The sequence below is a fragment of the Culex pipiens genome, chromosome 1 (genome assembly GCF_016801865.2).
Source record: "Culex pipiens pallens isolate TS chromosome 1, TS_CPP_V2, whole genome shotgun sequence".
NCBI classification, from domain to species: Eukaryota; Metazoa; Arthropoda; class Insecta; order Diptera; family Culicidae; genus Culex; species Culex pipiens.
The window spans coordinates 110,567,936-110,585,685 of NC_068937.1; the positions used below are offsets into that span (position 1 = coordinate 110,567,936).

The 17,750-nt window shown below is 42.7% G+C and overlaps 1 protein-coding gene across 1 annotated transcript; it reads right to left on the bottom strand.

Moving 5' to 3' along the window:
• Window positions 1–2,142: 2,142 nt before the first annotated feature.
• Window positions 2,143–16,602, bottom strand: LOC120417204 (transcription elongation factor B polypeptide 3). The gene is made up of 5 exons (XM_039579170.2): window positions 16,088–16,602; window positions 12,397–12,652; window positions 10,656–12,220; window positions 2,656–2,947; window positions 2,143–2,592 (listed from the first exon to the last, which is right to left on the bottom strand). Exons 1-5 carry the CDS (start codon window positions 16,157–16,159, stop codon window positions 2,507–2,509), a joined length of 2,271 nt encoding a protein of 756 aa, XP_039435104.1. The 5' UTR covers window positions 16,160–16,602; the 3' UTR covers window positions 2,143–2,506.
• Between the last annotated feature and the right edge of the window lie 1,148 nt (window positions 16,603–17,750).

Consider the following 17,750-nt stretch of genomic DNA (forward strand, 5'->3'; position numbering starts at 1 on the left):
TAAGAAGTTCATTTTTCGAGTGATTTTATAGCCTTTCCTCAGTAATATGAGGAAGGCAAAAATGTTACACTTTAAAAAATGGACCCTTCTATACACAAAAAAATAATAGCGCAAAATAACCATTATAATTCTCATTTTTGGACAAGTTAAAATTTATTTGGCAGCGTCGACATTTTGTCGAAAAAATCATGATTTAAAAAAAAAACATTGAAAAAATCGAAAAGTTTATATTTGATGTATTTTTTTAAAGCTTTTAAATTTCAATGAAATTTAACGTGCAATCAACTGAAAACAATTCAATAAAAATTCCAGCGTTGATAATCATTTTAAGCATGATTCTAAACAAAAAAAAACTTAACTTAATCCACCTTCGGGTGGTTGGTGCCTTCCTCACATTCATAAGGTGAATACACTACACAGCCTCAAAAAAGTTTACAAATAACACTTATTTTTATCAAAATATCTGAGATCCGGCCTAAAAAAACTGTATTAAAAACATTAAAGTAATTATAACTTTTGATAGGGTTGTCAGATTTTCAATCCTTTGGACTCTTTGGAAAGATCTCTTGATTACCCATCCAACGATAGGTCGGATGGTTGATTCGGACAGCGTTTTCATAAAATATGCGAGATCTGGCCTCTAAAAAGTGTATAAATAACACTTAAGTGGTTATAACTCTTGATAGGTTTATCGGATCTTCAACGTTTTGGGCTCGTTGGAAAGGTTTTTCAATACCCTTCTAAAAATGTATAGCATAACAAGTTTTCTTCAAAAACCACCCTTTTTACAATCTTTCGAAGTTTAACTAAAATCGTTTTTTTAAGCATAGCTTTTTAAGTACTTTTCTAAACTTCATAATATTAACTAGGGTCCCCAAGACGGATCGAATGAGACCAAAACGGTCCAAATCGGTACAGCCAGTCCGGAGAAAATCGTGTGCACATTTTTCGGTGCACGGACTTACAGACATACACACGCACAGACATTTGTTCAGAATTTGATTCTGTGTCGATAGGTATACGTGAAGGCAGGTCTCAAAAATCAAATCAAAATCAAATTATTCGCTCTACAGCATTGCCTTGGCGTTCTCGATTGCGAGATTCCTACTCGAAGCTAGGTGTCCGAAGGCTTGATTGTTGAGGCAATTGCAAACCTCTTTTTACACCTTAGCTTCCATCCACCCCGGGAGTCGAACTGACGACCTTTGGATTGTTAGTCCAACTGCCCCCCAGCGACTCCACCGAGACAGGACCCAGGGAGACGACTCCTACACCTGGACTGAGCTAACGACCTAACCTTTTTTTTAGGTAAGTCCGGGGCCAACATTTACTTCCCGTCCGACGGAAGGCGTGATCAGACAAATCTCGTCTCGAAAAATGCCACCGGGACCTTCTGGGATCGAACCCAGGCCGACTGGGTGAGAGGCAATCACGCTTACCCCTACACCACGGTCCCGGCAGGTCTACGAGGTCGAATAAAGAAGTTCATTCTTCGAGTGATTTTATAGCCTTTCCTCATTGAGGTGAGGAAGGCAAAAAGGTTGGTAAAGTTACAATAAACAGCACCGCAGTTTTTTTTTTCGCAAAAAATTTTTGTTCGAAGAAGCTTAGATTTTTTTAAACTAATTGTTGCAAAACAACTGTACTGATGTATAATGTATTTTACAACACTTTTTTCATTGAAATGATAAAACTATGGGAAGTTATTTAAATTTTTCATTTTTTTATATTAGAAGCTCGCCCGCCTCATCACACCTTCAAGCCCAATGTTGAAACAGAAACCGGAGATACCGTCGCTTTGTCGCAGTCCCTTTTGCGATTCGATCGGATCGGACATCGCACCCGAGATCTTCACGCTGCTCCGTGCCCCGTCCATCGTTGATTTCACCAGTCTGAAAAAAGACTGGAAAAAGCGGAGCAAAAAGATGATTTTTCCGCGAAACCGGCCTGGTACGTATCAACAAAATCCTTTGCTCGCTCCGCAGACGACAGAAGATGGTCCGAGACAGCACTTTGCAGGCCGCGTTGATAAAAGTGGATATTACTTCCTCTTTCCACTCCTCCGGTTCCTGTTCTATGTCCCAGATCTTGACTATCAGCTGGTGCATTTATATAATGCAATGCAAAAAGACCACAAAAACACACCTTTCAGACTACAAATCTTTATTTCAGAAAAAAAAGTCTTGATAATTGAAATCTCCACTCCAACTGGGGTGGAGAACAGCATAACAAAAAAATATTTACAATGTTCAAATACAATTAAACAACTAAAGGACAAAAGCAAAAAAAAAATGGATTCTAAAACACAAGTCGGTAAGATAGCTGTTTCTACATTCAGCCACAATCAAATCGATAAAAGTGAGTTCTACTACAGTGAAATTGTAGGCATTAAAAGAAAAAAAGGCTAACAAAGCTAAGGAAGGAAAATAATTTAAATAATTTCAATGTGCAACTAATAAATTAACTTATATATTCAATTGGGGTTCGGCGCGTCAACCTCGGCCGCCTATCGCCGGAAGCCTTTGATGCCCTTGATCGAGTTCATCACCTTCGTCATCATGGGAGCCTTTTTCGGCTTCATCGGTTGGAAAACTGCAAATAAAAAGTAAATTTGTTATTTCTCCAGAAATAAAGTAAAAATGTGCCATTTCTCACCTGCTTGGGCAGTATCCCTCACGCCAGGAGCCACCCTGAGCCGGTTGTCACCCGCCTTGGCCACGTTTGAGGAGGCGCTCTTGAGGGCGGCGACGCGTGCCGCCGGTGATACCACCGGCGTGCGGTCCGTTCCGTAGCGGGCCTGTTTGCTGATGATGCTGCGAGGTGGTTTGACTGCGCTGTCCACGTACGCCAGCTGGGTCTTGCGGACAGGGGCTACCTTTTCCGCTTGGGACATTTTGATGTTTTGCGTAAGGCTACGCAGCTTGGCGTCCCGTTCCTCGGAGCAGCGCTGGAATTGGGACCATTGTTAGTTTGGGTGTGTTATGTCGCGGTTGTGACAGGTAGAACGGTCACTCGATTATTTTCTAACGTATAACGACCCAATATACGATTGTAGAGCCTAGATGTTTCAAATTTGAACCTACTGAGTGAAACAAAAGCTTCCACGTGAAAGTAAATAGCTCCCAAGCCAAGACCGACAGTTTAATATAAATTTAATAGCCTAGTTTCAAGCATTATTTTCAAGAATATTTCTATTTTACACAATAACTATTTAGGTATTTTGCCGCCTGATTTTTTGGGAAAATTTCGAAATGTGGCGGGACGAAAATTTGGCCTAATTGTAATTCAACAATATTTGTTATAGATAACATTTTAGTCGAAATTTATAAATGAACAATGCTCTAAGAAATCGGCCGATTTCGACCTTTTTTTTTTTTACTCAAATTTTGTGCAGTTCTTCCCTATGACGAAAGAATTCATTTTGTGTCATTCGTTTACACATACAAAGCTCCACACAATCTTGGCAGCTGTCCATACAAAAATATTCGAAAATCTGTAACTTTCGAAGGAATTTTCTGATCGATTTGGTGTCTTCGGAAACAATGTAGGTGATGAGGACTATTCAGAAAAAAAGGTACACGAAAAAAAATCTCAAAAAAATCAATTTATCAAATAATTTAAAATAGAAAAGTACTTTTTTTTATTGGTATAGTTCGCTATTTTCAAGATATAGCCACCTTATTTTAAAGAAAAATCCCCGTTTTTCATTTAAATAAAAATACTGTCTATGATTGTCCATTCCTGAAAATATTTTTTCGAAAGATTCAGAAAATTTCCTATAAAATTGCCTGAGAGACATTGAAGATTGGACCTCTGATTGCTGAAATACAAAAGAAACAAGAAAGTTGAAGTTTTTTTAATTTCTCTTCCAAACATTTCCACATTTTCAAATGCCAATATCTCAGCAACTAATGGTCCAATTTTCAAAGTTGAAAAATGAAACATTTGTGAAATTTTATGATTTTCTCGAAAAAAATATTTTGGAAATTTCAAATGTACGTACTCTACGACTCTACCCTGGAAAATTGGACGCCCTCTTTCGCACATTTAAAGTCTTAAGAAAAGCCAACCGGGGTCGACTGGGATTAAACTCAAGCCAACTGGGGTAAGAGGCAACCACGCCTACTAAGCAAAGATTTCAGTGCCACTCAAAAAAATACTCACGTCGAAGTTACGTGAAAAGCTATGTGGTATTTTTCCACTAAACTTTTCACGTAACTTCTACGAGGTGGCTCTAGTAGAAATGGAATATGCTTGGCCACACTCAAAATAAACCACACGTTGATGCTACATGAAAAATCACGTAACCACAATTTTCCCCTTTCTATGCCTGTTTTACGTGACACACGTAAAAATAATGTGAAAGCGTACTGGCAAAAAGAATGCTTTCACGTTGAAGTTACGTGAAAAACCATATAGTATTTTTCCACTAGGTTTTTCCATGTAGCTTTTATGTGTTTTGAAATGTAACTTCAACGTGACTCGAGTGGGCCATTCGGCCAAATATCTACGTGATTATTTTAGTGTGAAAATTGAGTGCGTCCAGTTAAGGCGTGCTGTCGGACTTGCACTCAAAAAAATACTCACGTCGAAGTTACGTGAAAAGCTATGTGGTATTTTTCCACTAAACTTTTCACGTAACTTCTACGAGGTGGCTCTAGTAGAAATGGAATATGCTTGGCCAGATCATTTCACGTTGTTTCTACGTGTTTCACACGTAGAAGCTATATGAATCGATTGATTAATTCTACACGCAAAACAGCCAATGTGAATTATATGACCATTGGTACCGAAATTTTGACCATCGAATGCTCATAAACGATCATGAGCATTCGATGCGCAACACGAATTGACCATTCGATGTTCAAAGTGCTTTCTGGAAAATTTGACAGCTCGTTTATATGTGTGCGTGTCGTCGCACGCAGAATTTTGTGGTTTCATCTATCCAACACTGGCGGCGCCACCGTACGTCTCTGCATTAGCGATAGTACCGCTTTTCACCACCAGATGGATATAATCGATATTTAGGACGCAAACCAAAATGATGGAGGAAATATTCATCAAAACAGACCATTTTTGTTGTTGTTTAACAAAAATTAAACTAAATCAACTGAAATTACAAAAGAATTAGTTTAATTTAAGGTTTAACAACAACATAAACTCTCTGTTTTGATAAATATTCCTCCAAAAGAGAATACATCGAAACGAACAAAAAATAACTTTTTTTTTATTAGTTGTGTAACATAAGAAATCAATTTTCCTGTTGATTAACAAATTATTACCAAAGTTCCAAGTATATCTTAGTTTTTGGTCATCTTTTTGACACACTTATATCACGAGTCTAGAATCTGATTTTGCAGGATCACGCAGGACTTTTTGCGTCGGTAGTCGATCACGTTTCTGGCGTATTGCGGCCAACAAAAGCGACACCATTAATCGTTTTAGCTGGTGCCGAGCTCAAGTGGCCACCCCCGCTGAGCAGTATCGAAGCAGTTTAACAGAATGTTGCTGTGTAATACGTCGTCTTACCCACCTCCTGAGACGGGTAAATTGATCTGGATGGGTTGGTTGGGGTAGGTCCGCCTGAAAGCGTTTGAGCGGCTAGTACTCGAATTATACCACCTGAACGGGACCCATTTCTGCGAGCTTCATTGAGTGCGATATCAGGTGCCGCTTCGAAAAGGCGTTCGATTTCTCAACGCGGCGATGGCTTTGCCGGCTGATGATGCAGGGACTTCGATTGACCAGTTACGTCGTAAGCTACCGGTGGTGACCGACTTCCTCTTATCTGGCAGCTTCTGCCATGGCGACGGACACGTTGCTCAGTTCCTCGAAGCGCTGGTGAAGTTAGAGAAGCACCCCAACAGCAGTATTTCCGCGTCGATGAATTCGACTCGCACGAGTAGCACTGACTTCTCCGATCTGATGGATGCAACTGATTCCGGCGAAAAATTTTCCCTCTCGAAACCCTCTCGATGATGGTAATGTTGAAAGGGCCAAATCGATGAACCTGGAAAAATGTATTGCTTTGAATAAATTCTAATTAAATCACTAGCAATTTTACCCGCAACAACAGGACAGTGTATGAATCCGTTTGATTGGTTGGTTGTTTGGTCGTCGTTGTCGTGCTGTTCGGCAAAACCCGGACCCAGATCACGGGGCCCGACTAGTTCCGCTATTGAAGTCTTTCCGCGATCGGGGCGAGGGTTTCGGTCAGCGGTGAACCCGACGGATGAGCTGCGATCGTCCTACTTGCGGGGTGGACTTTGTGATCGTGCGAGCGATTCGAAAAGGTTTCTACAGGACGGAGGATCGAGGCGATTCGAAGAGTTCGAACGAACGTTCCTTCTTCTTCTTGGTCACCTTGACCGTGTACATCAACTCGTCGGTCTTTCTCCAACTTGCCTGATTCAACTTCGTACTAACCTGGATTTTTTTCTTCGACCTTTTGTCATGGAGTTCCTTCTACGATCCAAATCGGCGGAATGGTGGAGACTGTCGACGGAACGGCAAAGGACTACGACGTTGGTTGATCAGTCGAGCTTTTCGACACAAAAGGGTTTCGTTTGCCGCAAGTGGTGGCCAACAGACGGAACGCGAGTATCACTGCCGAGACGATTTTCCTTGGATTCGCCGTTCCGTCGACAGTCTCCACCATTCCGCCGATTTGGATCGTATAAGAAACTCCATGACAAAAGGTCGAAGAAAAAAAATCCAGGTTTGTACGAAATTGAATCAGGCAAGTTGGAGAAAGACCGACGAGTTGATGTACACGGTCAAGGTGACCAAGAAGAAGAAGGAACGTTCGTTTGAACTCTTCGAATCGCCTCGATCCTCCGTCCTCGCCCTTCCTGATAATCGGGTCCTCTTTCGGTCGGAACGTGCTGGCTTGGATCTCTTCTGACTGGAGGTTGCCGGAACTATCAGCAGCGAAGATCCCGAACCCGCGAGGTGACAGGCTCCTGCTCCTCCTCCTGCCGGCCCTTCGTATCACGTCGCAAATTGTAGCCCTTTGCGCTCGTTGAATTACTCTTACAGCACCTCGAGCGTTTCGCGCACAAAGTTGAAGAACGTCAACAAAAGCAAAAAAAATGAATAATATTTCTCTCACAGAAACCAAAAACAAAACAAAAAACTTACTGACTATAACACACTGGGACCTGAACTTTTGGAGGAAGATCCGGAAAACTGCGGATTTAATCCGGGCAAAACAAAAAGCTGCGCGAGAAAAAATTCCAACTGTCAAACGTGAAGAAGGAAGAATCTCCGCTATTAAAACAAAGTAGAAGAGGAAGACAGCAGTTCGATAGGGAGGCTCACACATACATTTAAATGGGTTTGATATGTGTTGGTGATGTTTACGAAATTTGAACGTTCGATGTTCAAAGGTATGAACATCGAATGGTCAAAGCCGAATGCGCATCCGATGTTCACCGGATAAGGTTTGCGTGTACGTGCTTGCTGTAGTAAACATGATATGATTTTAATGGTAGTAGTATTTAATATATTTTTTCGAATGGGAATAAGAAGAAATAAAGAGTAATTGCTGAAACTCATTTCCTTTATTAACTTATAAATTTCTTCGGGGTGATTTCACCGTTTGCCACTAATTCAAGAAGATCCCGGGTGACCTTCCACCATGTCGACACTATCATATCGTTGTGCACCAGCGATCAACAATGCGCAATGTGCTTAACCGTGATCTCGTAGTAGAGTCCCTTGGACAGGTGTAAAATCACCACCGATAAATACATGTCCAGGGAACCACGTTTGAGTGCTGCTCCAGTTCGGCTGCGTTGCGTTTGGCCACGTCGCTAATGTGGCCGAGCAGGAAGATGTTCGATCGAAGCTAGCTGATTCCACTGGCCATCATGGTCGCACGGGAACCCGTTTCGAAATCGTTGTCGTAGATGGTCGTGCTGTTTGGGCTTGCGGTACGCTATGAAAAGGTTCAACCCAAACACGACCGCGTGCATGAACTGACCATGTCCGTAATATTTTCGGTGGCGTCAAACACCACGGTAGCATCGGCCACAATTGTAAATAACGGGGCTTACATTCCTGTGACCACCGGAGAAAAAGATGCTGCCTTCAAGGATCGGCTTCTGCAAGAAAAATATTATAAATTATTAATAAAATAATACAAGCTTAATTCAACTTACCGCAATTGCAATCAATTTTTACGGGCACAAGTCCGACAGCACGCCTTAACTGGACGCACTCAATTTTCACACTAAAATAATCACGTAGATATTTGGCCGAATGGCCCACTCGAGTCACGTTGAAGTTACATTTCAAAACACATAAAAGCTACATGGAAAAACCTAGTGGAAAAATACTATATGGTTTTTCACGTAACTTCAACGTGAAAGCATTCTTTTTGCCAGTACGCTTTCACATTATTTTTACGTGTGTCACGTAAAACAGGCATAGAAAGGGGAAAATTGTGGTTACGTGATTTTTCATGTAGCATCAACGTGTGGTTTATTTTGAGTGTGAAACTTTGTCGTTTGTCATAAAGGATAACTTTGCTCCCTGATCACAAATCGTCGCTGTCGTGCTAACTTGTCGCACGTGTTTTGAGCCAAATTAAGTTAAGAACGCCATTTTGTGCAGCTCACAATGCCTCATCTTTTGACCTTCACAGATCCCCAAAATTCGATTTCAATCAAGAGATAACGGAAAACCCCGTGCATTTTTTGCTATCTTGACACACCCTGAAAATTGATGTATATGCGATAACCGGCCAAAGGGATTTCATGTCAGAACGCGTTTGACACAAGTACGAGCTCGACTATCGTAAACAGTTTCAGTTATAACTCGTGACTCCAGCAACGAAATTCACCCAACTTCGGGACAATGCACAGAATGGTCAACCAAACAAAACGTGTTTGTTATTGTTTACAATGCGTGCTCCCGTTTTTGTTCATTCAAGGTCAAACATTAAAACGTGTTCTTCTCGGAACGTCAAAAAGCGACGTACGACAAGTTAGCACGACAGCGTCGAAATGTAAGGAGAAAAACACAAGGCAAAATTGTCCCATTCATACGACTACGCTGCCCATGTTCGCATAAATGTCCCATATGCATTTTCATCGTTTTTGAGTTATTGATGCAGTTTGGTTCAAAATTGTGTGCTCTTTCAAAAGAGCCTATAACATCCAGTACTTTGTTCTGTTTTTCTCAACATGCTGTTTTTGCATATGGGACATTTATGCGAACATGGCAGTACGTGTTTTAGTATTTGTGAAAAAGTGAGATTTTTTAGGATTTCTAGAATAAAGTACCGTAATCTGAGGTGACATTGATAGGATTTCAATTTATTTTCGGAATATTTACTAACTGCTAAGGGTTGTCTCAAGATTTTTATTTTTAAAACATGTACTGGGATAGGCCACACAAAGTTCATGCATTTTTTGAAAAAAAGTTTTTCAATATTAAAAAATTAAAAATTAAAAAATAGTTGCGTTGAAAATTCTTATTTTGAATTCCGGGGTGACTTTGTTAAACTTAGATTTAAGATGTTCAAATTTTATTTTACGTCAAATATACCATCACTAAGGTTGCTGAATGCTGATACAGTTTTTGAGAAAAAAATATTTTTTTTTATATATTCAGTTAATTAAATTTTATAAGCTTTTAAAGAAGATGCATATATAAATTAGGTAGATAAAATTGTGAAAAAGTACGAATTTGGCCTGAAATTCCTAAAAAGAAGTTTTGTTTATAAAATTAGCGATTCGTATTGCATTGCAAAATGCTTTGGAGATTTTTTTTTAAATTATGTTTCAAACACACATAATATCTATTATTTACAATTTATTTTACCTTCTTCTAGTGGAAAAATGCCCAAAGAATCCGAAGTTGCATTACAATCTTCGATTCGAAATCATGTTCTCTAAGAAAATCATGACACTTTGAGAATATTGGAATTCCTCAGCATTTTCTTAATTATAGTTAACTAACTTTTTAAACCTTACAAAATTCTCTGGAAAATCTCAAACCTATCAAAGTCACCCCGTTTTACGGCACTAACTTTTATTAGTTTTCCTGATAGTTTACATGATGTTGAACCAAACTGCAACGTTAACTCAAAATTGTCGAAATTACATATGGGACGGACTTGCTTCGAGTGGTAGTAAACCACGTGGAAACTGTAGGAAGGGGGGGGGGGGGTCGCTCTTGCATACAATACAATTCTCCATACAAATTTTAAAGAAAACCCGTTCGGCACTGTCTAAATATTTTTGGTGTACGTGTTTCTGGGGACCCCAAACTTAAAACACTTCTCGAGTTGAACCTACGAAGAAATTTTGTTGGTCGGTGTTATCAATCGCGGGTAAAGCGGTATACGCACTTCGGAAGGAACCGGTCAAGAAAAAATCAAGAAATCGCTCCCTCTCCTTTGTTCTGCTGTTCGTAAAGCTGTTTCTTGACCCCTTTCCTTCCGATCTGCATACTAGCCTTGACCTAGAACGAACATGATCGACGTCGACCAACTTTTTCAACATTAATTCAACGCAAAGTTAATGGTTAAAGAGAGCAAGTTCATGACGTTCAATGTTACCACCGGGCTGCATGACTCGGTCCAATCTGGAGAAAACTGGAAAAACGATTCGAGTGACCCCTCCCTGTAACGGCCAAATTTATCTTACCATGTACATCTCCCTCCACGACTCGCACTCCTCCTCCTTGCGCTTCTGCGTGCGAAACTGCCTCCTGCAGTGCTGCTCCCACAACACGTCGCTGTCCTCCATCAGGTAGGGATTGTAGTGCTCCAGGTTCATCAACTGCTCCGGCGAGGCCCGATCCAGCACCGGCTTGAGCAAATCGAACGGCACCCCACCGGTCACATCCAGCAGGTCGATGTTTTCCTGCAGCATCCGGATGCACGAATCAAACAGACTTGGCACCTTGCCGTTGTACGTCTTGACGCCGGAGTAAACTTTGGTGCGCTGGTTCTTCGACTGCATGCTGTGTCCCAGGGCTTCCTCCTCGGTCAGGTGTGACCTTGGCGGTTTGCCGGCGGTGCTGCCGAACACGCATCCCATCACGGTTTGATTCAGCGGCATCGGTTTGTAGTGGGGCGAGATGATCGGGAGGGCTTCAACAATCTCGGACGCTTCAGGCAACGGGTCGAGCGCCACGTTGCGATCCAGCAGGGAGGCGGGTGCAGTAGCGGCCACGGTGGACGACGAAGAACTGCTGCTGTAGCCGCTGCTGCTGGCCGTGCTTTGCGGCGAGCTCGATCCCTTATGGCGGGAACTTTTGCTGCTGCTGCTCGATGAGCGTGAGGATGACTTTTCAGATCTTGCTTTGGCTGCCGGTGGAGGCATACTGCTGCTCGAGGATTTTTTGGGCTTATCACTGGAACTCTTCTTCTTGGACGACGACGACGAAGAAGGCATTCCTATCATTGCCAGGGCATCGGCAAAGCTAGCTCCCGCCGAGCTATCCAAACCTTCTTCTTCCTCCGCCTCTTCCTCATTGTCTGAACGGGGCGACTTTTCCTTCGACGACGATTCTCGTTTCTTCTCCGAACTCGAGCTCTTCTTCGACTTATCTTTACTGCTGCTGCTACTTGAGGATTTGCTACTTCTACTGCTTGATTTGGAGTTGCTCTTCTCACTGGATTCATCCTTTTTTACCTTTTTAGAATTGTTCAAATCATCCTGCTCCTCCGTACGTCTTTTCTTGCTCTCTTCCTTTTTGTACCCATTCGAATCCTCCTTACCGGAGGACACTTTCGTACTAGAGTGATGTTTGTTGCTGCTAGAACTCGAGCCCGACTTTTCCCGGCTCGAACTGTGACTGCTTTCCTTCCCGCTCGACTGCTGACTAGACGATTTCCGCTCACTACCACTTTTGTGTTTGTCCTTTTTATCCCTTTCGGAGGAACTTTTCTTCGACGAGGACGACGACGAGTGACTTTTGCTGCTGCTGCTGCTGTGATGATTTGTAGACTCTTTCTCGTGACGATCACGAGACTTGGAAGATGAACTCTTCCTGTGTTCCTCCTGCTTGTGTTTGCTAACCTTCGCAGACTCCTCCTCAGATTCAACCTCCTCCTCTTCTTCCTCCTCTACCTGTTGATACTCTTCCCGCCGCGCTTCCTGCCTCGGTGACTCGTGATTTTCGTGCATGTCCTGATCGGAATCTTCGTTAGCCTCTTCCTCCTGGGGCTGCTCGTCAACCTGCAGGCGGGACTCGTCATAGTTGTCTGTTGGGAAAGGGGAAAATAAAGCTAAATCCGTGGTCGCATTGCTTTTCTCAAGCATCAAACAAACAGAACACATCCAGATTCCCAAAAAAAAATCCGCTTTATTGTGTGATGTCAAAGTAATAACAAAAGTAACAATCTTCAAACTCGTACACGCATCGTCCTCCCACGCTTACCTTCATCGTCCTCGTCGTCCTCGTCCTGCTGCTGGTCGTAATGGTTGTTCCCCCCGGACTGCTGCTCACCTCCGCCCCCGTCCTCGGACTCCTCGGCCGCTACCATCGATTTCCACTTGGACACGAGCGCTTTGGCCGCGACGCCCACCTCGCCGTCGTACTTGCGCAGCCCGTTTACCGTTCGGCCGATGCCGGTCTCCTGCAGGTGCTGGACGGAAACAGGCAGCCGGTACAGCTTGGCGATGCAGTGCAGCAGCTGAAGATGTGGGAAGGAGAAAAGGAAAAGGATTAGAATTGGATGTTGGCTTGTGGTCGAATGCTAATTTGTAGTAGCAGTTACAAAGAAGGCAAAAATCAATCCTAGCCGCAGGTAACATCATTAATTCTGAAAGATCAGAAAATGCTGAATGAGTGACCTGAGAAAACACAATAGGTATGTAGTTGGAGATAAACTGTGAACATAAAAACGAAGAACTTCGTCTAAGGGGTCCAACGGGGTAGCAATCCAAAATTTCGCGAAGCGAAATGAAGGTGAAACACCCTTTCGGGACGTGCTGTTTAATTTTAAAGTTCTTCGTCATGATGGATATCCTTGTTGTAACACTGCTTTTGGTGCTGTTCTATCTTCCATCCCTGAATTTTGTGTGTAGTAAAAATGTGCTAAATTTCGTGGTAGATGGGGTCTCTCAGAGCCGATAATACCGATTCTTAATTCATCAAAATGGTGTTTTAGCAATCTATAGATAACGGGGCGATTGTCCACTTTCCATACAAAAAAAGATTTTATTTGTATGGAAATGATGGAAATGGATGGATTTCCAAAAAAGTGTCCACGTGGTTTGTGGATAGTCCCTATCCAATAATGGGTCACATGATAGATCCGAACAACTTCTTCATCAAAATATTTGAGATCTTAATAATGTTTCAATAGGGCGAATCTGCAGATGTAAACAAACGGTCTATCCCACTTGCTCTAGTGACAGTTCACGTTGAGTAAGAAAGGGATAGGCTGCTTGTTTACATCTACGGATTCGCCCTATTGAAAAGTTAACACGAAAATATTTTTAGGGATCTCAGATCTTCAATTTTTGGACCCGTTGGAAAGGTCTTTAAATACACTCAACCACTCAATATGTGTTAAGTCCTCCCCATAGCATCGTAGCTCGGGAGGCATCGAAATACCAATACCTTATCTTACTAACAGAGAAGCATAGCACTCACGTGATGCTTGAATGAGGTGCTGTGGATTCCACGGTCTCATGTGGTGTCGTCAGGAATGGAGCAACACATTCTATGTCTGAAGAGTCTGCAAATTCAAGTATTGGACTAACATTCCTACCCTTGTAGAACTGCAGGCTTCTTGGGAGGGCGCCGGTATTGACGAACAAGTTGGGATCTTCAGGGGTTAAACGGTGAACGGATTATTGGCTCCCACTGATCATTATTGTTTCTTTGTTTAAGTTCAGCTGATCTGTCAATAACGGAGAAGAAACTCATTTGGCAGTCAACCATGCTCATACTCACAAATTCACCCTTTTTCTCGAGCTTGGGAGTTTAGGTGTTAAGGAAACCTAGAACTCATAAACGTCTGATTATTTCTGAAGATTTATTCGAAAACTTTAAAACAAAATGAACCAAACCTTTTTTTTAGGAGACAACCATCCATACAATTGGTTCTATTCTTTCTTGAATGAAGAGCCGTGATCCTGGTTCTGGAAGAGATTCCTCCTCCTATAATCGTTGTATTTTGACGTAGACTACGTCTTTGTCGAAGGTACTGGGGTGCCATTCCAAAAAACCCGGGCCGAAGGCCCTGGATTACTGCGTCATCCGTCAAACGCTTATATCTTCCTTCCCTCTAATCGAATCGACACGATTTATGTTCCATTCGATTCGAAAATTATTCAGCAATTTGCTATAAAACTTTCATTGTTGGCAAAATAGTTTTACTATTGAAACAATTGAATGTTTTAAAATGTTTTCAAAATGCAGAGATTTTGCAAGCAAAATGAGCGCTTCCCACTCACGGACGGGAATGTCAAGTACCTATTTTGAGGGGAAAATCATCCGAGCAACGCGACCGAGTGTCGGTCGCGAAAAAGGAGGGGAAGTAGCGGGCCGAAATCATATATAAGAAAGTGCGCCAGTTTTCATTCCAACATTCACGTCTCAGACGTCGGACCGGCAGCAGCAGCAGCAGGAAAGCTCAGCCCAGAGCCGCAGCAGCAGGAGAGAGAGGGACCAGAACTGGAAAAGAAGCGCGCATCGCCTTCTCGTCGTCACCGTCAGCCAGTTGCCTCTCGATGGCCGCACCGTTTGGATCTTACGTGGTAGGGTGTGAAGACTTCCCAACTCTTCAGAGTTGCCTCACTCCCCGTCCCTCGTCCCACCCGGGACGAGGCATCAACAAGATGAGGCGCGCGCCTGCTGCCTTCTGCCGAAAAGCGTCTCGTGGGTCAAGCCGTGGTTGTGAAACAATCAGGACATCCAACTAGCTCGTCGCATTCGCGGCGAGCGCTTCTGAAAGAGTTCATCGTGTCCAATTCTAAACTATTGAAAGAGTTGCCCTCATCCCTCGTTCCACCGGGGACGAGGCAGCGAGCTGCAATAATTTCAATTTAAATTTCAGGAACAAATTTTGGTCTTCGGGGGCGACGGAATGCACAGCTTTCTGAGGCTGCTCTCGCCCCCAACCTCTCTGCCCTCCCCCCAATCTGCTCTTAGCATTCTTGCAAAAATTCATCCAATGCTCTCGTTTACCTTCAAAATCAATAATTATGTATTGATTCATGCCTAGAAATGCTAAAAGTTTATTAATCTTTTTAATCTTATTGAAAATTTCAAAGAATTTCATTTTTTCGAAAGTGTCGAAAGTTAAACAATTTGCTACCCGATTTGATTCTCACCAAACGCACACATCTAAACTTTACGTAGTCTACGCCATTCCGGTTATGTCTGTGACATAACTACTTTGACTTTTTTATTTATTTCAAGGGTTTAGCGTGTTGATTGTTATGATTTCAGAAGCAGAATACTATTTTTTATAAAAATAAAAAATCTGATAGCAACATGCAATCACAATCACAGCCATGATATAGAGTTACAGTCACAGTATTACAGATATACAGTTTAAAGGTTATATGTTTGGTCAAAGACCGCGTCATATAAACCTTGAAAATGCCGTTAGATATATTTGCTAAAACAAAGTGATGATATTTTCACTACAATTCGTACATGTAGTGCCGTAAATACAGTTAAAAGCGAAAGATAACACACTTGAATTACAATAAAGGGTTTTGTTGGAAAAATGAAATATTCAATAGCCACTTTAATATGGCATACTCATGAATATTTATTGTATGCAAAATTAAAATTTCTCAAAAATTTAACTCAACTAATAGTACCTTAAGTCTTGAGCCTACTAAGCTAAGCTTTCCCAGCAGCAGCACCCTCTCTATCAGTTACTTCTCGTCATGCACCCAACCACAATTTGTGGATTCTCCCACTATCATCAAACCCCGCGTTGCTGCCTGCTCTCTGCACCCGTTTCAACCCGTTTGTCTGCGAATCCCCTCTTCTTCAACACTGTACCATATGACTTGGCTCTCCCCCTTCTCTTCTAGCCCCGAAACCAGCTGGGTTGAAAATGAAAAAAGTGCTTCCCCCTTCCCCAACACACACACTCACTTACCCTGCTCTCATCGTTCAACGCCCTGTCGATAGATTTCTGGTAGTGCTTGATGTTCTCCACAATCGATGTCATTGTTACGGGCGAAGGAAGGTGTTCCGTCCGAGGTTGGCCAAAGTTAATCCTGCTGCTTTCCGCACGACGAATAGAAAAACCACCTTGTCCGCAGCACACACACACGCACTCGCGACGACGGAAAGTGGTTCGTTTTCTCTCCCTTGCCGAAAGGTGAAAATCGTCGGGGAAACCTGCAACGTCAATCCGGACGGTCGACGTCACCTTCTGCAGGCACAACAACCGCACCCGGGACACAGCTGGAGCAAACGCGCAAACACCAGCAGCCGAAACAATTATTCACGGTTCCACACGTCGTAGCGATACGCCATTATTTGCTTACGTCGAACGCGGTGGAAATTTCTTTACCTTTTGAAATTTCTTTGACCTATCTCCTCCGCTCACCAAACCAGCTGCTGCAACTTGAACTCTCGCGGAAACCGACGACAGACAGACCAACAGACTGACAGCAACTGCATCGTGTGCGCGAGAGAGGCGATTAGATGTTTTGACGTTTGTGCTGAAGTGCTGAATTCGAGCAGGGGTGGGATTTTAAGGGGAGGTTACACGCTCGATTAAATCTAATCAGTTTAGAGTTTGAATTCAATCCTACCCAAAATTACTGAAATTTCAACGATAAAGCTTATTTTTCCAGTGTTGGTATTATCGAGGCTCTCGCGAGAAAAATTTCTCTCTCTCGAGTTCTCGCCGCGAGTCTCGAGCTGCCGAGAGAAACTCACCAATTGCCCGTGCTCTCCTCCGCTCGCGAACGGGCTTTCTCGCGAGCCAGAATTGCCCGTTCGCGAGAAGTTGAACGTGTTAGAAACGAACAAAAAACAACACAGCGATTGAAGTTACACTTCTATACCATCGCCTGGTTCGTATTCATAAGCCTGATACACAAATTGCTAGCTTGGGACGAACGTCTAGCACGAGGCGCTCGCGAGCGCTCGCGGCGAGAGCGAGAACGCGAACGAAAATGCGAGCGCGAGCGAGAAGAGAAAAGTACTACAAGTTCTCTCCCTCGTTCGCGAGCGAGGAATGCTTTCCTTCTTCTCGCTCGAATTCCAACAATGTATTTTTCTGAATACAATGACCCTTTGTCTCAAAGGATTTTAAATGAATTTTTAAATCAAGTTTAAAAAATTAGCTTCACGGCCCTTCTGTACAGAAAAGGTCCTACTTGGCAGCTCATTCCGACACACAAAAAAATATTACGGTAATGACAAAAGTAACTTACTTTTGAATTAAAAAGTTGTTAAAATTTGCTACATTAAAAGTTTTTTTCTTGTTTTGAAAATGAAAACTTTTACTGCTACAGTTTTTGAAAATCTCAATGCTCACTGGTTTAAAAGTTTTTACTTTTAATTCGACTGTAAAATTTCTTTCATTTTGACGTTCTCGTGTAACCGTGTACAGTCGCAAATGTAAACAAACACTTTGGTGGGTCCGGTGCTGCTGGTGAGTCTAGGACGCAAAGCAAAGCCGACCGCGGCAGCAGCCAGGACTCGGACGCGGAAACCTTAGTGAGCCAAACAGCAGCAGCGGAATGCCTTTGAAGGAGGGTGGTGCAGGAGCGGGACGAGGTCGAGTGCTCGAAAAGGACAAGGCC

Excerpts from the sequence above, each read along its gene's own strand:
- LOC120417204 (XM_039579170.2), bottom strand. The coding sequence starts at position 16,159 with ATGACATCGATTGTGGAGAACATCAAGCACTACCAGAAATCTATCGAC. Across the intron at positions 2,948-10,655 it reads CGTGGAGGGAGATGTACATG|CGCTGCTCCGAGGAACGGGA; the intron begins GTAAGATAAATT and ends TCCCAATTCCAG. Across the intron at positions 2,593-2,655 it reads GAGGGATACTGCCCAAGCAG|TTTTCCAACCGATGAAGCCG; the intron begins GTGAGAAATGGC and ends TTTTATTTGCAG.